The 23,309-nt window shown below is 37.9% G+C and overlaps 1 protein-coding gene across 3 annotated transcripts in view; it reads right to left on the bottom strand.

The window, feature by feature from the left end:
* Il1rap (interleukin 1 receptor accessory protein) overlaps positions 1–23,309 on the bottom strand; it is a 152,441-nt gene that overhangs the window by 12,278 nt on the left and 116,854 nt on the right. For all 3 annotated transcript variants that reach the window (XM_021184928.3, XM_021184929.3, XM_029470628.2), the window contains exons 5-10: positions 20,460–20,625; positions 18,067–18,138; positions 14,387–14,513; positions 12,110–12,258; positions 2,185–2,334; positions 572–715 (exon numbers count right to left, since the gene is read on the bottom strand). In XM_021184928.3, coding sequence (XP_021040587.1) covers positions 572–715; positions 2,185–2,334; positions 12,110–12,258; positions 14,387–14,513; positions 18,067–18,138; positions 20,460–20,625 — 808 coding nt within the window. The remainder of the gene's footprint in view (positions 1–571; positions 716–2,184; positions 2,335–12,109; positions 12,259–14,386; positions 14,514–18,066; positions 18,139–20,459; positions 20,626–23,309) is intronic.

Genomic DNA, 23,309 nt, shown 5'->3' with positions numbered 1-23,309 from the left:
CTTGCTAGAATGCAGCAGCCTTGCATACTTTAAGCTAAAACTCAAACATACACACTGAGAGAAAGGGAGATGCAGACCACGAAAGGCAGATTTGAGTGGCACTAGCTTGCTGACACAGATGAGAGAAAATGCTGAGAAAGAACGCAGGACATACTGTATCAACAGGGAGATGCTCTACGCTTTCTGTTCTGCAACTCAGCTCCATTTAACGTGAGGAAACCTCAGTGTGTGTAAAGTAGCATCTTCTATACTGTCTGTTTTAAATGAAAATATAAAAATAAACCCTAATGCGCATCAGCCTGACACTTCCAGTGAGATAGACTTCCTAAGGACTGGCACTTTTCTGACAAGGAACACTTCAAGATTGCAAGGGAATGTTTTTTTAAGCCATAAATGGAACAGTGTACACCTCACACTGGGGCTGCTTCTCTGTAGAAGTCTCTAGTACTTGAAGGAATTGTATGTTCCATACCCGAATACGAACACTGAGCTACAACCCATGCGAGCACCAAAGCTCAGGATTCACTGTCTGTTCAGGGAGGCACCATTGCTGCTTATCAGAAATACCTACTTCCCCCAGGCAGGCTGTCTCTGTCGAAGATGCACAGCTTGTATCCAAACTCATTCTCCAAAACTCCACGCAGCGTCAGCAGCACAAATTCCTCTTCTTCCGCATTTCTTGCATAGGAAACATAAATATCATACTCCTTTCCATCTAGGAAAAGGAACACATCGCCGATGCAAATTAGGAAAACTTCTCAAACTGTCCTTTTGTTTTCTTAAATTTAACTTCTGGGTGTTGGACATTTTCTTTCTTTTCCTTTATCCTCTTCTACTTTTCCTCTTTCGTCCTTTCCTGTTTTAATTTTTTTGCATTTTGTGAATAATATGTAATTTTCTAGTGCCGACAGTACTCATGCCAAGTGGGCATGGGAGTTCAAACTGCACCTGATGTATCTTCTACTCTCATGTCAGGGAGCGGCCCCTGTAGCAAGCAGGTGAAGACTGCCTTATGACTTAAGTGAACAGAGATGAACATCACAGGTGCTAGTGGCTAATGTCAGGCAAGAAATTTCTACTCAGTGTTCTAGAAAAATACCTGCTAATACATTAGAACCTAAATTGAGAAAGACATTGAAACTGACCAAATTATACCTAAAAAGAACTACACGTAAACCATGTTTAGGTTCAATATATTGATCATCCCTAAATTTGTTTAACAAAATCCATGAGTCATTAAAAATATAGATTATGTGTTTCTCCTCAAAGCATGCTGAATTAGATAGAATCTTCAAGCATGGTGTCTTTCCTCTTTTCTCTCAGGATAGATTCAAATGTTTCTCTCATACTGCCAAGAAACTTTCTGTCAGGAATACACAATAGAAAGATGTTTTTTTTTAAATAGTAAGAACCAAAGTAAAAGATAATTTTAAACTCTAAAGTACACGTGGGTCACCTGGGGGTATTGTTAAAGTGTAATTTCTGGTTCAGGTTAAGTCAGGTTTTGGTTCTACAGTTAAAGTGTTTTGGATGACTGTGATGCTGTAGGTCCCTGGGTCTTCCCTTGATTTCAGCATGTGAACCTACATCTGGATGTGGTGGCACATGGCTGCAATCCCAGCACTCAGGATTGTGTTCAGCCTGGGATATACAATGAGACACTGTGTCAAAACACAAAGGAGCAAACAAAACAAAACAGAAGACTGTGCACTTGAACGGCCCTATCAGTAAACAAGAATCACATGTCTCTGTTGACCATTGGAACACAGCTGTTGGGACGGAGATGTGCCACGACTGCAAAACAATGTTCTGAATTTTCAGTACTTTCAATGCCAAAAAGGCTGTAGAACAGCTCATTAACTTCTAAAAATCATTTTAATTCTGAAATAATAATGTGAAAATATTGAATCAAGTATTTAGTTTTGCTTGTGCTCTTTGAACCACTGGGGGAAATTGTAAATTTCATGCATGATACTCCTCACATTTTTTGTATGGATAATGCTAATCTAGATTAAATCACATATCCATCAAGAAAGGTGAACAGTGTACTTTGGAAAGATTTATTCTTACTAGGATTACTGAAATAAGAGATAATAGTGATGATCTTAATGGTTCCTCTACAAAGGAAACATGCTTTCTGAAGACGGTGATATAAGTGATTGGCAACACACTTCCATTACTTACCAAGAATTGTTTCATCTGTTCCAAAATGAGCCCGGTAAAAGAGGACCATCTCCAGCCAGTAAACATGGTAGACCACAATGAGAACCACTACCAGAAAGACTGTGGCTCCAAAACCACAGGCGAGTTCTACTGTGTACCTTGGTGGTATGACTACAGCAAATGACAAAATAATAATAATGGTGATAATTAACTTCTATTTAGTGACCACAGTTACCCAACCATATTCTTAATGGCTGGATCAGCCATGCAGCTAAGTTATGCACACATGTTAATGAGCAGAAGCCATGTGACAATAGATTAGGCATCCCTCTTTACTCCCTTTTGTTGTTGTTTATTGATCCTATTACAGAAAGTGCTTTAGGTTATTCAGTGATTTGAGTAGATACTACATGTTTACAAAATAATATGGATCTTATCATTGAAAAGATTTCTAGGAAGGTTATCAAATTCAACTCAAAATAGGGCCTTGCACATGCTAGGAAAATGCTCTACCAATGTGGAATATCTCCAGCCACATATAAATTGAGATGGCCTTGCTATATGGCACAAAGTTACCATTGTCCTGCTTCAGACTCCTGTGTATGAAGACGGTAGCAATGTGCCACAGTTCTGGGTCAACGATAGCTTTGCAAGTATCATATCTAGTGACTGATCACTTCTTGCCATGTGCTCTCGAGAAACATTCGAAAAAAGGCCCATTATCAAAGAAGGCAACTTGGAAAAAATAATCGTAATGTGTCTACTAATTTTGGTGCCATCATCTTTCTAACATCAGTATCAGAAAAAGTTAATTCCTTTGTTAATTTAAAAAGAAGCTTCAGATCTAGTATTTTCACTGGGTAGAAATGGGCCAGTCTGGTGGTTATAATGTAGAAGAATGAGAATTGATCCATTTGTATCTCCTTATACAAAGCTCAAGTCTAAGTGGATCAAAGACCTCCACATAAAACCAGAGATGCTGAAATTAATAGAGGAGAAAGTGGGGAAAAGCCTCGAAGATATGGGCACAGGGAAAAAATTTCCTAAATAGAACAGCAATGGCTTGTGCTGTAAGATCAAGAATGGAATGGGACCTCATAAAATTGCAAAGCTTCTGTAAGGCAAAAGACGCTGTCAATAAGAAAAAAAGGCCACCTACAGACTGGGAAAGGATTTTTACCAATCATAAATCTGATAGGTGACTAATATCCAATACACTAATATCCAATATACAAAGACCTCAAGAAGCTGGACTCCAGAAATTAAAATAATCCCATTAAAAATGGGGTACACAGCTAAACAAAGAATTCGCAACTGAGGAATACCGAATGACTGAAAAGTACCTGAAAAATTGTTCAACATCCTTAATCATCAGGGAAATACACATCAAAACAACCTTGAGATTCTACCTCACACTGGTCAGAATGGCTAAGATCAAAAATTTAGGTGACAGCAGATGCTGGCTAGGATGTGGAGAAAGAGGAACACTCCTCCATTGCTGGTAGGATTGCAAGCTTGTACAACAACTCTGGAAGTCAGTCTGGAGGTTCCTCAGAAAATTGGGCATAATATTACTGGAAGATCCAGCAATACCTCTCCTGAGCATATATCCAGAAGAATTTCCAACTGGTAATAAGGTCACATGCTCCACTATGTTCATAGCAGCCTTATTTATAATAGCTAGAAGCTGGAAAGAACCCAGATGTCCCTCAACAGAAGAATGGATACAGAAAATGTGGTACATTTACACAATGGAATACTACTCAGCTATTAAAAACAATGAATTTATGAAATTCTTGGGCAAATGGATGTATCTGGAGGATATCATCGTTAGTGAGGCAACCCAATCACAAAAGAAGTCATTAGATATGCACTCATTAATAAGTGGATATTAGCCCAGAAACATAGAACACCCAATATACAATTTGCAAAACACAAGAAAATCAAGAAGAGGGAAGACCAATGGGTGGATACTTCGTTCCTCCTTAGAATAGGGAACAAAATACCCATGAAAGGAGTTATAGAGACAAAGTTTGGAGCTAACACGAAAGGATGGACTATCCAGAGACTACCCCACCTGGGGATCCATCCCATAATCAGCCTCCAAACCCAGACACTATTGCATATGCCAGCAAGATTTGGCTGAAGGGACCCTGTTATAGCTGTCTCATATGAGGCTATGCCAGTGCATGGAAAATACAGAAGTGGATGCTCACAGTCATCTATAGGATGGAACAGAGGGCCCCCAATGGAGAAGCTAGAGAAAGCACCCAAGGAGCTGAAGGGGTCTGCAACCCTATAGGTGGAACATCAATATGAACTAACCAGTACCCCCAGAGCTCATGTCTCTAGCTGCATATGTAGCAGAACATGACCTAGTCAGCCATCACTGTGAAGAGAGGCTCCTTGGTGTTGCAAACTTTATATGCCCCAATACAGGGGAATGCCAGAGCCAAGAAGTGGGAGTGGGTGGGTAGGGGAGCAGGGCAGGCGGAGGGTAGAAGGAACTTTCGGGATAGCATTTGAAATTTGAAATGTATATAAAGAAAATATCAAAAAAAAAAAAAAAAGAAATGGGCCAGTCTAAATAATGACAAGTGTTATTTGGTTTGAGTATTTGCCAAGTTCACAGTTCTATGACAAAGACTGCAGAGACTGACTTCCATCATCTGAGCTTTGACTGTTTCCTCGTTATCTACTTATTTTCCATGGTGCATATCACAGAGAGGCTTTATGGACATATCAGAGATAGAATGGGACAATTCCTCATTTATTAAAAATGAGGTATTAATTCAGAAGCCCCCTCCATACTGCCTCCTGTTCTAGAAACTAAGTCTGCATTCACTGCGCACTTCATTCACCTCTCCCTTTTCTCAAAGGTAGCAGGGAAAACAAGCATCTTGCTGTGACAGGGTGTGACTTCTGGCCAGAATATGGCGTTCCTTTCTTTATTTTTCACTTTGTATATGTCTTTATTTTCTATCATCTTCAACCAACAAGCCTGTTCTTTTTAGCCTGAGCTTTGTGCACAGAAATGTCGACTCTTCTTTTTATAATTTTATTTCAGCATTTGTCGAACTATAGTTAGTCAATGGGCTGCTTCCCCACCCCTTCCCAGTCCCAAGTAAACTGGATCTTCCTACCCTTCCAGGTGGGAACTTTTTGACCATCCTATCTCTTGGTCGCTTGGAATCCCAATGAACTATCCCAGAACCGGAATATTACTTTTTATTTATGTACTTGCTGTTCACTCATGAGGATAACCAAAGAATCCCAGTGTAACAATCAATGGCAGAAACATTCACTTCCTCTATTAGCTGTGGTCCTGTAGCTGAAGACTTTGAGAAAAATACAGTGTTTGCTGGGTATGAAGTAGGGGTTAGTGTGTTGGTTTGCTAATGACTTCCTTGCCATGCATTTGACAGAAGCTTGGGAGAAGGACCATGAGGAGACAGTAAGGGCTAAAAACGTAATTCAGTAAGGTAAAGAAATAAGGGAGCAATTCATTTGGTTAATTTAAAAACTTTTATGGGTATGTTTAAAAAGCAGATAGTGTGATGAGCTTATTAAGGAGGAAAAGTTTGGCAGTCAGGCTCTAATAGAGGAGAGGCAGCGTAGAGAAAGTTGCTGTAAGCATCTGCACACTGTAGGTGACAGCACAGGCATGGGAGAATCTTCTCCAAAGCTGGATGCCACCCAGATTCTCCAAAAGTATGTACATCTTTGTGTAACTCGCTCAAAGTGTTAGATCATTGATCATTTGGTGGGGGGTGGGAATGACCTTTAAGACGATATTTTATCCCAATGGCAAGCAGCCTGGACCTGAGTCCAAAGTTCTCAAATTTAGGGATAAATCCTCGACTTTCAAGTTCATTGACCTGACTCCAGCCTGTTACATATCTAGTACAGGGAACACTCTGGAACTGGCCAGTAGAATATTGTCATCAGGTGTACTCCCATGCTGGCCCCAAGATAATGATTTTTTAAATGGGTTGGTGTTTTTCTAAATATCAATAGAGGTCTTGCTTAATGACTGAAAGATCAATTACCCCATCAATTTCTCTCTGGCATCTCATAATTCTATTCTGTATTTTACTTTGGGTTTTCCAAACTTGTTCTGTATCACCTGTGATTTGAATCATATTTACAGATTGTGCTTTCTGTAGTCATTTTGCTAAGGTAGATTCCCCTAATAGCACATAATAATTGGCTCTTAAAATAAATAATCCACTGGGCTTCCCTTTTTAAATGGCCGGAGCTGTGCATAGGCTGTGTTCTACAAGGCTGTCTTGTAAAACAGAGAGACCTTACAGGGAAAACTAACCCTTAGCCTATACTTTGTGTCCTTCCCCCTGCAGGGCTCAGCATTCAGCACAATGATTGCGTGCTGATGAAATTTCAGACAAAAAGGTTTAGGAACAGAAAGGAGTGATGCAATCTGCCCATGCTGGACTCCTGCTCTCATTGATTCCACTAAAGTCTCAATCAGAACGTAGCCAAATGCTGACATTTGCTTGCTTATTTTTACTCTCCAAATGAGAATTTACTTTGTAGTTCTGTATTAGAAATTGGCTCTAAAACCCAAGTGCCCGGCTAGTGATTGTTGTTAAAAGAATCCAGAACCCCAAGATAGTCTTGTCCCGCTTGAGGTTCTGGCTCTATAATCATCTTTGTCCTTGGCAACCCAAGTTATTTATCTTCACTGTTGCAGTTGGCTTGTACTCTCCCTCTACGTGGCAGCACTCTGGACTTTCAAATGTCCCCAGTTGCAGAGCCCAGGGCCAGTCAGTACTAAATTCCCCATAAGTTTGGAAACCGTGGTGATGACCATTGTCTGAAATGTTAACTAAAGAGTGCTTGATTTAAATGAAAACCAAAACAGAGAACTGTGAATGGACCTGCAAATCTGATGGACATGACAACCTCTGACCTTACTGTTTGTTGGTCATAGAAGTACCTGAGAGGGAACTAATTGTCCCTCCAGAGTATCTAAAATAATGTTTTGCTTTCACATAGGAGAACTGTTAAGAGTAAGATAAGCCCATGGTTATTACATCATTTTCTTTCTAAAAATTGCTAAAGTTATTTTTTAGATTTTGGCTCAGAAAGGAATGTCATGAGGAGGTGGTGGTTGCTCTTACCTAGTGAAAGATATAAGACTAGAGACTACTATTTTGAATTTCAAGGACTAAGTAACAGACAGAAGAGAACCAAGTAGAAAATACACTCTGGAAATCTGCATGAGGTTAACTTCAGTCTGGCTAAATGCAAAGCTGTGGATACTTGATTTTACACTTACCATGCCCTAGTGGGAAAGTCTAGGCAATGAACAACCACAGGGGCACTTGCAGGTCTGGGGGAAGTGAAGTGAGAGGCCCAGCATCGGAGCAAAGAAACAGTGAGAAGCCCGTGATGCCAAAAAGGCAGACATATATTATAAACAAATTAACCACTGGCTGCAATAAAATTCAACATTCTAACAAAATATATCTACTAGGCTCAGAATAATGACAAAACACAGGCTAGGAGAAAAATAAAAGGATCAATATTCAAAAGAAGTATCAAGTAAAAATTGAATCCAGAATTGTTAGAGATGATTTAACAGTTAGATAAGCACTGTCTGTGGAGGTTTATAAACATGAACACTCTGAAGAGTAACCAGGAAGTACCACCCTCCAGTGAAGCAGAAGTATAAAATCTGAAAAAATGCATTCTTCAAAATTAGTATGAATCATTTATGACAAAATAAGTCAACAAAGTCTCTGTAGGTTCTGAAAAGGCTGCAAGGCAATGACACCCACAATTTATGAGCATGGACCCCAACTTAGGAGAATGAGGGAGCATCCTTGAGAACAACCAGAGAAGTGATGCACGAAAGCACTGTCTTAGGGGAAAAGAAGAGGAAAGAGACAAACTGCCTAATTTGGTAAGATCAGCCCATAAAAATCAATTAATTGTATTTCTATGGTTTATTAATAAGCAATTAGAGAAGAAAACTTAAAAATAACCTGGCAGCCTAAAATTAAAATATTTAGAGACAAATTTGATAATATTCAGTAACATTCTGTATACCCAAATATTTTCTTAATTGATGAAATAAGTCACTAAGACTATATATAGAGATCTGTTATCTTTATGGATTGGTAGAAACAATATTGTTGTAATCAATATTCCTCACAGATTTCATAGAGTCCCAATCAAAATCCTAGCAGAATTGTATTTAGCAATTGGTAAGTTAGTACTGATATATGTAAGGAAAAGATGTAGTTTCTAAAATAGTGAAATTATCTTGAAAAAGAAAATATGGCAGTGTTTCTGATTTAATAATTTAAAGCTATATTAATAAAAATGGTGTTAGACTAAACACAGACTAGAGGATAAAATCAACTGACTAAGAGATGCAGAAAGTCATAGAGGAATTGGTGTTTTATGTTTTATCAAATTTCAAGACAATTCAAGAAAAAAAAGTGAAACATGTTCAGCATGGTGTCAGAACAACTATTTCTTGGAAGAAAGAGAACAAAACCAATTTCCAATGTCAATCTGCAACACACACCCTCAAAACTATAGACGGAGATGGAACACAGCCTAAACAGAAGAAGAGAGAGAAATTGCTGAGAAGAGCATAACCTCTTTTGAGGTAACACAACAAAGAACGGTCAGCACATGATTAAAAAACTCTCAATTCATTAAAAAGAGATGAGTAAAATGAGCTTCCTCGAATTATTAACAATTTTGCTTATCAAAATATCAACTCACAGGGACCAATAATTTAAGAGCACTGCTGCTTTGTCAGAGGACTGGGGTTCACTTCCCAGAACCTACATGGTAGTTTACAGGTCCTCTAACTCCAGCTCCAGGGGATCTGATGGCTTTATTTTGGCTTCTGAAGGCACACCCCACCCCATGGTACATACGTATATGTATTTGTATGTGTCTATGTATATTTATACAGGCAAAACACTCATGCACATAGGCAAAAACACATCTTTAGAAAAATAAATACATTCACAAGCTGGATGGAATTTTTTTAAATTTTAAAATTAACAAAGGATTGCATTCAGGTGCTTGTATGTGTGAGTATGCATATGTGTTGTATGTGTTTTATGTATGTGTGTAGTATGAGTTGTACATCACATTTAAATTTAAGTCAAATGATCTGGCTGAAAATGACTGAAGGCTTTTAATGGCCTTGTGGGAAGAATGATTAAGGATCAATGAGCTTACACCAAAGTCTTCAGCATCCCTGAGGAGAGACCAACTGCAGTGAGTTGCAAACATTCATAAACTACAATGGCTAGAGTTTAACAGTTGACAGCTCCAAACACTGATGAGAAAAGGGAGCATGGGAATGTTCTGTGTACTGCTGGTGGCAATGTGAAACAGAAAAACCTCCTTGGCAACTGGCTTGGTGGCTTCTTTTATGATTAAGCACACATCTCCTTAGCCCTTGCCACTCTCTGATGATAAGACAACTGCATTTATGACATGTTTGCTTTAGCTGTCTCCTATGTTTATGTAGTACTTTAACTAAATAAATGAAATGCGCTGTCAGGAAAGACTGTTTCAGTGAACTCTTCTCATTCATGTAGTAACCTCTTTCTGTCATAGTTTTTGTGTGTTTTTTTCTTTGTTTGTTAGAGACAGGTTCTCTGGTACTTCAGGCTAGTTCTGAATGGGCTATGCAGCTAAGGCGGAGCTAAACTCCTGCATATTCTGCCTCAGTCTCCCTCATGGCAGGATGACAAGCCAGGGTCACCAGTTTGTGCTTTCTGTTGTTTGGATGAAGTACAGATGTAAAATACAAGTGAGTACTCACTAAACAGGTGGGTCATGTGACCCTTCACAGCCTCTAGGCTGTCCCCACTGCTGTCCAGTTACACTCAGAGCCATTGATTCTGTGCTATGGTGGGTACTCAGATGGACTGGCAGAAATGCTTATGCATGTCCATAAAACATTATTTTTGTGTGCTTTGATACTATTCTTTGATGTTATCAACATAAGTCATCTTATATTACTCCTCTGCAGAGTACATGCCTTAGAAGAAAGCCCCCAAATTCCCTGTACTTAAACAATCTGGATTCTAACACAATTGAAAATGCCTAGCCTGCAGCAATCTAAACCCCTGAAGACCTTCATTTGGAATGTTAAATATTAAGGGCTCTAAGAGGTCTTGAGTAAAGTAATTTGATTTATTTCATAACCTAGACTATAATGATATTTATTTGATTACAGGTTTGTTTGGTTTTTTTGCCAATTAATGCTATGAAACCCTTGGAGAAATAAGAGCTAGCGATATTGAATAGTTGATAGCACAGATGAATACCAATGCTAGTTCTGAACATTTTTTAACAACCTGAGAGGTACTGGTATTGGTTTGTCCATTTTTATGAAAAACCTAGTAAGGCTCAGACAGTGTCTGTCTTTTCCAACATCAGAGAGTTAGGCTGCATGGAAGCTAGAGTTTTATCAGACTGTATGATGTGAGATGTGATGTGAAGTAATTCACTGTGGTAAGACAGTAGTGATTCTGCGGTGTCCCCAGTACTCAACACTGAAACTATGGGCACCCTGTGCTCCCATCCTACAGTGGCTTCTGCGGACTGGAAGCAATGGATCACCCTGAACATATTACTTAACACTTCTTAAGAACCATAAACAATTTCTTTCTAATCTGCAGCAAAAGGCTCAAGTGTGTCTTGCTTGTTGCTTGGTTTAAATAAATAAATAAATAAATACATACATACATACATACATACATACATACATACATGGGGATTCAAGCCCAATGCAAATGCAACAATGTCAGCCTTTTCATTTTTCACTTAAATGTTATAAATTGCATCAAATGTGTGGGGCTAGGATGTTTTAGAATGACATGATTACTATGTGATGTCACTGTTAATTTTACTCCATAACACTGGAAAATATTTTGGAAGGGATCAATTGGTTGGGATATGTGTTAGGGGCAAGACTCAGAGAGAAATTTAGGCAATATGTTTTAGGAGCAACAGCTCACACAAGAAGGATTTGTAGGGGCTGGTGAGATGGCTCAGTGGGTAAGAGCACCCGACTGCTCTTCCAAAGGTCCAGAGTTCAAATCCCAGCAACCACATGGTGGCTAACAACCATCCGTAATGAGATCTGGCGCCCTCTTCTGGGGTGTCTGAAGACAGCTACAGTGTACTTACATATAATAAATAAATAAATCTTTAAAAAAAAAAAGAAGGATTTGTAATTTTCCTTTATTATAGAAAATACACATGTTAATGGAGAAATTATTTGAACATCAAACAAAATCTTATTTTAATAAGTTTTATTTTATCAATTATAACATTATAAAACTGCCTAAACATTGGTACGTGTTTAAAATGTGAATTTGAAATTTTCTGAGAATTAATATTTATTAATATTTATATTCTCTGCCCTCCTTAACTTCTTCTACACAAATAGATGTCTGCTAGTTATGTTTTAGTCTTTTATATACTTCTAAGAACAGCTGTGGGTGCATAATTCAGGAAAAATTCCCAAAGGATGAGGTCATGTGGCACAATCATTCTTATGACTCTCGAACCCTGTTTCTAGTTCCTTCCAAAGGCATCTTTGTGCTTCACTGACCATATGTGGCTCTAGCAATTCTGTTACATCTTTATTCACTTGGAATATTATCATTTTTTGTGATTATCTAAGATATGAAATTGTGTCTTATTGTACTCATGTATTCATGGATTTTATTCAAGCAACGTTTAGAAACAAAGGCATTGAGAGTATCGGAGCCAACATACTGATCATTATCACAAAGATGGAAGCTTTCTCTTAGGATTTTTCATTTAACTGACTCAGTGTTTTGTGTCCGATGTGGGTGCAGGAATTCTCTCCTTTATTTCCTATTCACCACCATGTTATTGTGAGAGTTCACAGTCATCGGCTGGGTGCATCCATTACCTTTCTGTTTCACCTTGGCAGCTTGCTCAGCTTCCCCTTTGGTATTTCGAGCATGACAGACATAGTTGCGCCTGAGATCCTCAGGGGTGACTTTCTTGATGCTCAAAATCTGAGTCCTTGTTTCATCTTCTGTTGAAGAATAACTTACACTACACACAAGGAGAAGCAAATCAAAAATATCTGTGAGACACAATGCCTCTGCTCTCTCTATGAATCAGAAGTAAAGTGAGGGCAGATGGGGTGCTGGCAAGGATCTTATCCCACACTGGACAAACCCCAATGCTAGAATCTCACTACACCTCTTTCTTCCGAGCTAAATCTAGATGCTGGGGCACAATGCCTGTACCAGCTTGCAAAGAACCGTCTGGGATCAGACTCATTTAGGATTGCTGCATGTTTTGCCATTTAATGCTATGTACTTTGGGCAATGTCTCTAAACTTTGCATGTCCTGGCTGTTTTTTGAAGGAGTGTATTATATGAATAATTTACGGGAATACTTGGAAGGCTGACCAAGCATCTGTGCCGCAGAAACACTCCATGAGTGCTCCCGTGAGCTATTTTAACCCCATAGTAACTGTTGCAGTGCAGAGACACTGGATGCTTGACTTGCAAACACAGGCAGACATTTTGTGTGATGTTGAAACTGCATAGTTGAATCCTAACACAGGAAGAGAAGAAATAGCTCAGAATGAGAAAACTGAGCTGTGAAATAAATATAGTCAAACTCTAGTAACTCTAAGACCGAGTGTTTTGTGTTGTAAGAGCATGACTTTATTTAGTTCCCTTTGAACTAACTGTCTGGGTAAGATCTAAATATATCCCTCCCTTAGCCAATATGCACATTTTTCTTTAGATTAGACTTACTGTCCTTCATAAACATTTGTTTAGAGGCTCAGTTGTTTTCTTCCACGCTAATTTCCTGCTCTGTGGAATACTGCAAATATATCTTATTCACAGCAAGGTAGAATAACATGACTTTGCTATCCTAAGCATTCATTTAGTATGAGAGTCACAATTCTCAACATTCCTGAAATGACCAATAATTGTCCCTCGAGTCTTCAAGCTAAAATTGTCATCAACTCTTCTCTGTGTCTCAAACATCTAGGTCTGTGCATACAATGTCCACTTTACCAGATTGCCGTTCATAGCTTAACTGAGCAAGTTTGATTTGATCGCTGCTTCTTTTGTGGAGCGTCCCTTAATCCCCCTGAACTGAAGGAATCCTCTAAGAATTCCTCCTCTAACATCCTCTCCTTCTCTACTACTTATTTATCAGATTCTGTAAATAGACACCTGATCTGTTACAGTTTACCTAATGAGGGATAGCTAAGTAAGAAAAGAGGCTGTTCAAAGTAGACATTTTATAATTTCTACAAAACCTTATATTACTATTAGGAAAGAAATAGGTTTGAATTGCAGAAATTCAATTAGCTTAAAGTCTGTTTGCACAAGGTGACCAAATTTAGGGTCTTAATAACTATTCTGTCACATATGTGACAACTGTGATCTATTAGTTTCTGGAGCAAACCAATTCTCTCTAGCAATTTATACCTCACTTACAGAGAAATCTTTTGTCTCCAGAGACCTATACATTCTCCTTTGTTAAATTCTTACAAATATCAAGTTTACTTAAGAATGAAATGACCCAAGTTGTTATATCAAGAGAGGTATGTATTATTACCCATAGGCTTTTGAAAATTAGCTCTTTGGGATTTTTGAACATTTACTTTTAAAAGTGAAATTTAGAGAGCAAAAATGTAGTTAGTTAATATTTAATAAGTAATTCTCAAGTATCAGGGGAAGATGAGAAAAGCATGGTTACTTTAATAGAAGAGACTAACATACATTATGTAAGACAGACTATTGAGACCCACACTCCAGGACTGAGAAAGATAACACTATACTTTCATGGAAGCATATGCCAACATATCTCCTTCTTATTCATCGTGCTCATGTGAAAGATACACTCTTTATGTTTCTAACTGAGAATCAGAATCATGGGAAGTTGGTTGAGCTTAAGACAATCTGGTGCCTGTTCTATGGGTTCACTGTGATGAAGCTAGCTAGCCTGAAGACAATGTAATTCCAAACTTTGTCACACAATCTGACAAGTATGTACACTTACTTGCCTTGCTAGTTTAATGACCCCACAGCCCCTGAAGGTTGAAAAATCTTGCTAAGTTTCTACAAGAAAAATAATAATCATGTACATTGAATAATATTCATCAAGACCTTAGACTAACAAAGACTAGAGCCCCTGCATGCAGCCAGGATACCTTTCATTAATAGTGATGTCGACTGTGACGTCATCAGGCTTCTTTCCATCAATGGTCCACCAGACCTCATTGTGGGAGTCCATAATGAAACTGAAATAGACTTTGCAGGGGATAACCAGTTCCTCTCCTGAAACACATTTAGTAGATGAAGTTAACCCATATTAATCCGTCAGTCTATATATTTCATATGATTAGATATGCCTGATTCTTTAGTGGCCATTGTAAGGCAACCTACCAAAACACCAAACACATGAGAGGATAAAACCAAGAAGAAAAATCAGCAAGTGTACATGAAATTACAAGGGTGGGCATTTTTAACACTAAATAAGTATCTTCTAAAATGTCAGAAGAACTCTGACTATATTCTTTTCAGGCCAAATCTCTTCTACTTCTGTTATTTTGTTATGAGGGCATAAACAAAGTGCAAACAAAGTGTAACTTTCCTTCTCTCTCTTCCTTCCTTCCTTCCTTCCTTCCTTCCTTCCTTCCTTCCTTCCTTCCTTCCTTCCTTCCTTCCTGTCTTTCTGTCTTTTTCTTTCTTTCATTGTAATAAAACACCATGACCAAGGCAAGTTATAAAAGAGAACATTTGATTTGAGGCTCAAAGTTCCAGAGGGTTATAGTCAATGATCATTGTAAGAGGGATCATGGCTGTAGGCCAGCAGGCTTGGTGCTGGAACAGTAGCTGAGAGATTATTTCTCATGGAAAACCATGAGGCAGAGAAAGCTACCTAGGAATCACATGGGATTTTGGAAACCTCAAAGCCCACCTCCAGCCATGGCTCACAATCCTGTTTCACAATTCTTCCCAAATAGTTCCCTAAATTGGGCACTAGGAATTTAGATATATGAACCTATGGGAGTGGCAGTAATTCTCCTTCAAACTATAACATTGACCAGTAAAAGTCTGTAAATGGCGGGTCCTTGTCCAAGGAGGATAGAGTGATGTCATTCCCTAAGTAACCTGGCCAGGGAATCCTCCTCTCCAAACCCTCAGAAGCTTAGTTTAAAATAGCAGCTCTAAGCTATGTAGCTGAGATGCTTTAAGACACTGGGACGTTTCACAACAGGGATAACAGAGCTAACAATCAGGTCAGGACCAGCACATTACTGTGAACTCCGTAGAACTAAATACCTGTCCGTGTTTTCCTTTATTCCTATTTTATCCTTTCAAAATCATATACACTTATATAATAAAGTTTATTTCCATTCTGTCATGGCCACCACCTGTCTATTTTCTTTAACACCTTTACTAAAACAATTTCCCTCCTACTTTTTATTACAGACTTCTGAATTTATTCATGATTGTTTGCATGAGCATGGATGTGGGTGTTACTTACTGAAGTACTGGGCAACTTATCAATGGTTATAGCACTGAAGAATGTAAGTGGCCGGTGAGTACATACATAGCCCTAAATGGGAAATCTGCATTACCTCTTTCAAGCTCAGAAAACATTGATGGAGGTAAAGCAGAAAGGACATAAGAGCCAGGGGATGTAGATGAGTCTACAATACAGCTACCTAAAATTAAAGACATATATCTAGTTATATGTGTATGTGTTCCTTGAAACTTATGTGAAGAGACTGTTGTATATGTATCAACTGGGGATAGGCAACCCATGGTGAGTTGTCCTTTACATTTTGATCAAAGTGTCCTTGTCTGCTATACAAATAAGCTTCTCTGATGAGAGTTGATTACTGCATCTAGCTGTTGGTATTTAGACAGAAGTTAGAAACTATACTGGTTCAGGCACATGGCAGTAGTAGTCGCTTTTCCTCTACATTAGATGGCTTTGCCAGTTGCCTCTATTTATAGAGTCAGGCATAAATTCCTACCTCTTGAGAAGACTTCCAGTCTAATTTATGTGGCTATTGCTTATCCCTATAATGGAAGCACCATTAGTGAACCTTTTGGAATATCTTGCTATTCTGCTATTATAGTTCATAGGTTTTAGAGATTGATAGGGCTACGGATCACTTCTCATCACTGGAAACTTGCATATCTCCTCGTCATATTACGAGAGCTAGGCTTCAGAGAAGAAATGCCTAATTCAAATTTAGATTGATTCCTAAGTTCTCTGTCCAAAGTGTGCTCTATTGTCAGTGATAGGGCCTGACTTCCAACTTCTGAGATGTGATCAAGGAAATCAGTAAAAGCCTGTATTGTATGGGGAGCTTTTTGGACTCTCCTGCCTAACAACTTGAATTTGGAAATTTCTCATGCCTAACACTTGGGTTTTATTAAATAGTCAATGCTTTTTTTATTGGGGGAGCATTTTTGTTCCAAGTGCACAAGATGTATATATATATGTGTGTATGTGTGTGTGTGTGTGTGTGTGTGTGTGTGTGTGTGTGAGTGTGTGTGTATAATATCCTAAATGTTACATATTCCCCCGCTTCCCTCTCCTGTGTTGCCCTCTTCCCTCTTTCTCAAGGAGGTTTTTCTCTGCCTAGGTATTTATTCTTACCAAACACCATGACATCTTTAAAAATTAATTTTCTACAGAAGCAAAAGCTGACATTTCTACATATTAAAGGTTATTTGTAGGTCAAATTGTTAGTAAGAACTAGGTAAAGATTTGACCTGGATTGGAACTTCCATGTCAGTCTGCTGAGAATAATTCTGCTTTGTGCTAATATTTTTGGTTCACTATTGCCTGGACTCTGAAGATAGCTCTAATTATCTTGGGTTTGGCAGACAACATTTTCTCCAGACTTATTCCAATGTTTGCCTTCCCTAACCTTTTCCTATAGACTTTGAAACTATTGTTTCACTTAGGAAGGTAAAATCAACATGAGTTCAGGAATGATTTTGAAGTGTGACATCCTAAGTAGATGATGCATACTTGACTGACTGACAGATTTCACTTTAGCATTGGCAAGAATGTTCAAATTACTACACAAATCCCATTTTAACTCTAAAAAATGCAGTCTACCTGAGGTTGGACAACCCTTTAAGGTGCCCTGTACTCTTTACATGGCAAATTATATATGAGAACTTTCACTTTTTGGCAATCTACCCACACATTCTCTGGCTCTATAACCTTCAGTCCACACTTCTATATTTCTCATTGGGTCTAGAATGGTTATACTGTACAGAAGATGATGTAAATGTGTTAGAATTTTCTGTGACTCTTCTAGAGCAGGCTTTCAATCAAAAGAACAAAAAAAGTCTCTTCCTTGGTAACTTATGATTTCTTTCTAGATCAAAAGGTTATAAATCTTACAGGTCATCTCCTAGGGAGACATGATGACCATTTGACAGTGTTCTGAATCCTGTGTTCATGGATCTGTGCTTTTGCATAATACTCCCAGCTCTGATTCCATGCTCCATGCTTAGAAGAGGAAGCAGAGGCTTAAAAACTGCCTTGTGCTATTATTACAGCCTCAGTAAATGAAAGCCCTGAGTAACGTCAAGTTTTCACCAAACAATGATCACAGAGGAAGACAAGGAGCAGAGAATAAAGGATGTGCTCCTGGGAGAGACACTAAACCTCCCAGGCTTCCTTGAGATTGATGGCTTTGCTGGTCCTCATGTGCTGTATGTAGCTTTTGATCATGCTTCACTTTAAATCTATGTATTTCCTTACAATTAAACTTTACTGTCTTATATTAAGCTTTGTTTTCCTTCTTGTAATTAAGAGAATCTAACCAGACCTCAGAAGCACACTTATAGTTACCTGGTTCTTTCTCATAGACAACACGGTCATTTGGAGAATAGATCTGGGGTGGTAATGCATCCTTTGGTGAGCCTATGATAGGAAATGCAAAAGGAGGATGTTAAATCATTTCGGCTTATGCAAAGCTATGCGGCTGACTTGTTCAACTTCCTGGCATAGTTTGTCAATTCTTGTGAAGGCCTACAGTCTAATATATACTCAATTCCTGGACTTCACTCATTGAAAATAAACAAAATATGATGTAATAGGAAATATGTATTCATTGCTATTACTTAGTGCTAACATGAAACGTATGGGAGCCCTTTAATTTACTGAGTGCTATGGGTGGTACGAGCATCTTTCATCATAGTGCCCTGTTATTTACTCTTAGTCCCCAGTTCCTGATCCAAGGGCATGTAAGTTCCTCAGGCTCTCTGAAGATGAAGCCCTTAGTCTCTGGGGTCTGTGCTAACTCCAGGCATTTAGCATCAAAACGAATTAAACTGTAGGAAACAGAAAGTATCTCAAAGAATTGAAGAATTGCTTGGTGTGGAAATATCAGACGATTCTTGACAGATGTGTTGTGAGCACAGAAAAACAGTTTTTCTTTTGCAAGCATCCAAACAAAATATATTGAATCGCCTGAATTTTTCAGGAAGGTAGATTGTTTAATCAGCGTTGTTGATTTCCTGTGTTCTTGTGACATAGACTTCTCTTGCCATATTAGAAATAAGTGCTTTTATATCTTGTTTCTTCTCTTTTTATTCCTCTTTTAATCTCTAAGCTACTTTTATCACTGTACTTGACAGGTGGAACTACCTGTTGTCAACTTGTAAACCATGCTGATGAATCACCCCTATTATCCAAGTATTCCCCCCCCCCCCAATGTTCCTAATGTCTAGTACGGAACCTGGATAATAGTAAGTGAATGCTTACCTCCATGAAAAGTTTAAGGATACTTCTGTTCTTAATAATATGCCTGACTTATTGATACTAGATTACTAGCCAAATGTCCATGCATGAAAATGCTGCTGTTTGTATGCTCTGTACATATACACTAAAGTACCTTGAAAGACTTTTGCTTTGCAGTGTTGTCAAAAAGTGTTTGTACTTTATTTTATGCATATAAATATTTTGTCTGGAGGTATGAGTGTGTATCACATGCATGTCTGATGTCTATGAAGGCCAGAAAGTGTGTCAGATTGAATGGGTCCTGTGGAAGACAAGACAGTGGTTTGAAGCACTGAGCCATCTCTCCAGACAGAGTGTAGTATTTAAGAGTTTATAGACGGATCAGGATTTTACTCAGATTCCTCCAAATATTAATCATAGGTACGTGAGTATATTTCACATTTAAAAGTAATTTTTAATAACTCTTAAATATATGGTAAATACAATTCACTTCACAATTGCATTGTTAAGAATAAATTACATAATACAAATAAAGTAAAATACACTCAAGAACCTTTTAGTGAACTTAAATAGATAGTCAACGAGCTGTGGCTTTAAAAAGTAAACTCATGTCATTTGAAAGTCAGTTAGGAATGACTTTGACAATCTGTCTGTGTCTGTCAACTTTTATATCTATAAATCAGTGACTAAGAATACCCATTATTACCTTAGCAAATCCAGATCAAACTACATGTTATAAGCAAATAAATTATAAACAACTGCTGATGTGAGTATAATGCTATATAATTTATCTGGCTTCTAAAACACAGATTCTAAATCTATTCTTTCTTTCCATGGGAATTAATCACCAACTCAAAAGTGAGCAAAGAAAAGTGGCTGGAGAACTGGTTGCTTTAGATTTTATTTGTGTTGTGTTAAAAGCTTATAATTTTTTATTTCTTTTCTTTTCTTTTCTTGATTTTTGGTTATTTATCTAGAATCTGATAGTAGATTTATTAGAGGAAAACGTTTTAGACAGAGCCTGGGATTTAGAATCTCTCCACTAACTTTTATAATGCCTCCAAGTGGTGCTCCCATCTAATAAAAGATGGGGTATGGAGAAATAAGGCCAAATACACTTAAATATACACAAGCCTGTTAAAAATAGTTCACCATCTCCTCTCTTTTTCCCTCTGTCTTGCTATGCATCAAAGACTGAGACCTGAATCAAAGTCATGTGACTAACTGATGGCCCTGGTAGGACATGAACACCCATCTCTCCAGTTGTGTTCTCATTCACTAGCAGGCTTGTCGTTCATTCATGTATGCAGTAAGTTAATCTACAGTTACTGGATGCTTGCAGTTTACATGGACCTGCTTTTGGACTGTGGGGATAGTGCATGAATAAATTCTGTATCTTTTTAAAAATAGAGTTTTCATAGTTGTGTATAACAAACCATTAAGAGCCTGAACAAACTCGGTATCCTGGTGTCACACACTTGTGAATGACAACTCATACTTACCCACCACCTTTACAGTCACAGTCCTGGTGAGGTGAAAGAGACGTCCGTTTTCAGGATATGTAACCACACATGTGTAATTTCCGTTATTTGAAACCAAGGGGATGAAAAAGCTCAAGTTCATGCCCTCGGGTAGTACATTATGAAAGTCCACTATTTCAGTACAACCCTGGGGGGGAAAGTGGTTCACAGATTATATACAGGTGCACACATAACACAAGTAAAAGGAGGCTTTTGCATCTTAATTTTCAAACAACATCCTAAAATCCATGCTATACTTTTTACAAAAATATTGAATCAAGACTCTGGACCATATTTCTTTGTTTCCTTGGTTTCAGAGATATGAGGATTAAGTATAACTAACTTTCGTGCACAGGAGAAATTAAAATTCTAATTCAAGATATGACCTCAAAATCAAGCATCCTCTTGTTTTAGGTTCAGTTTTCAAATTCCTGGAAGCCCTTTTTGTAATGAAACATGGTTAAGATTTTGCAAGAGTGACTGAGAACTTATGAATGACTGCAAGTCCTGCCTTAAGAAGCAAGCATGGGCCTTTTCTGTCGCTCCTCCCTGACATGGTTAATTGGGGAATCTGGCCACTTTGGGATACCTCACATCAGTTTTGACATCTAATTTTGGTACTCTCGGTCATTCTACTGAATTTATCCATTAGCCATCTTCAAATATTTTGTTCTTCTCTTGCTTTATTACACTTTTTTTCCTCAAAAAGGGATTTATTACAAGCCACTTTTAATCTGTCATTCCAAAATATATGAGCCATATAAAGACTCAAGAAAACATTTCTGCTTCTAACTCATATTTCCATATAAAGCAGCCAATGTTTAAAATATAAAGCTCGACTGTCTTGTGCAAAATAAACACTACAGTCCTGTTTTATAGCTTAGTCTCTGGCTATGCAGTTTGATTTTACTAAAAAGTCAATATATCATACGTAACAAAATCCACTTTAAATATTTGCTTTTCAAATTTGTTTGGTTTTTCTTTTAAAAATTAATAATTTGTAAATAACAAAAATATTTTGTTATTTTTAAGGATATAAAATTGTTACATTTCAGGGCTTCTATTGATTATTTTCATTTTCTTATATTTCACATATTAATATTAAAGTCCTGGGTGCTTTTTTTTTAACTTCAATTCCTGGAAGGGACATTTTGAAAGGTGACATTTACCCTAAGGAATATATTTTGTAAGACTTTGTCACGGGAAATATAGTTTTGCTTCATGGAGATCAAAGGGAACTGATACTGGCTTGGGTAAGACGTCTTCTCAATCAATTTCTCCTGCTGGGTAAGCAGCCTGTCTGGAGACTTGGCACATGAGCACCACAAGGTTACCACAAAGTAGGAAGTCACAAAGGCAAACACCTTATAATCAATTCATGTCAGACGTGATATTGGCTACGTTTAATATATCTCTAGGACTCTATTTGACTGGGCGGCACATTTCATTAGAACTGCAGCAAGATAGCGTTCCTTCATTTGTTGACTTAGCTGTTCTTAAATCCCTGAGAAGCAGGCAGATCAGCCTGAATGTGCTCCAGTTTTGCTGATAGAAATAAAAATGAGGTAGATAAAGAGGCATAGTAGACTGCACAGGGCACGGTGGAAACTCTTTTGCAGACTCTACAATTAAGCTTTCTCCCTGTACTCAGAACTAAAGATGACAAATTCACTCAAGAGCTGGGGTTATAAAAATTACAGCAGGACTTGTGTTTTACATGCACTATATTATCTCAGTAGATTCTTGTCCCAAACTTACAAAGTCTGTAATGTTCGTATCCTATTTTATGAAGGAGGAGACAAAGACCTGTAAAAGTAACTGATGATGTCTTACAACTTGGGAATGCCAGGAATGTAATTTGAACCTAGATCTATTTGTTTCAATCGTTAATCAAAATATATTTGTCTCACAGCTTTTACTCTTAATCCCACATGACTCCATGTCCTCATTCTATGCTGCGGCCCATATTTCTGTATGTATGACATACTGGTACATCTATGTTATACTCCTGTATCTATGTCATACCCTTCATCTATGCTATACCTATGCATCTACAATGTATCTCTGCACCTATGCTCTACCCATCTCTGTGCCATAGTCTGCATTTGTGCCACAACCCTGCATCTATACCATAACTCTGTATCTATGCCATACCCTGTATCTGTGCAATACCCTGCATCTACATCATACCCTGCATCTATGCTATACCTCTGCACCTATGCCCTACCTATCTCTGTGCCATATTCTATATCTGTGCTGTATCTTTGCATCTATTCCATACCCTGTATCTATGCCACATGCAAAGCAAATCCTGAGTTAATAGTGTGATGTTCCCAGGTTTTACAGTTAGAGCTAAACTGAAAACCATACTCTTCAATACAAAGGGGCAGATAATTTTACTTAATTTGACAAAGTATCTTTGAGAATATAATCAAATCTGCTTCAAAGCTGTTAGGCCTGTAGCATTTTATGAAGGGAAAGAGAGGACATGGTTTTCATTCTAAATGCGCACATGTGCAGTGTAGTATACTGGTTGTATTACAAATACATAGTAATTTTAGCCTGTAGTGTTGACTTGGATCTTGTTTTATACAAATAATCTTAACTCTAGACTCTTCAATATGCATCCCAAAGATAGACTGTTTTCTTTTATAGAAAATAAACTATTCCTGAAATAATCTTTATGATGGTTTCACACATACTTCTTTAGAATTCCAAAAAGGACTGTCATGAACAAACACTTGGGTACTTAAAGAACAGAAAACAGGTTTTCAAAAACAAGAAACTAGTTAGCCCGAAGTGAATGGGTTTTTGTTGTTGTTGTTGTTGTTT

This window comes from Mus caroli, unplaced genomic scaffold (genome assembly GCF_978045245.1).
Source record: "Mus caroli unplaced genomic scaffold, Mus_caroli_1 scaffold_17, whole genome shotgun sequence".
NCBI classification, from domain to species: domain Eukaryota; kingdom Metazoa; phylum Chordata; class Mammalia; order Rodentia; family Muridae; genus Mus; species Mus caroli.
This window is presented reverse-complemented; position numbering and strand designations above follow the sequence as displayed.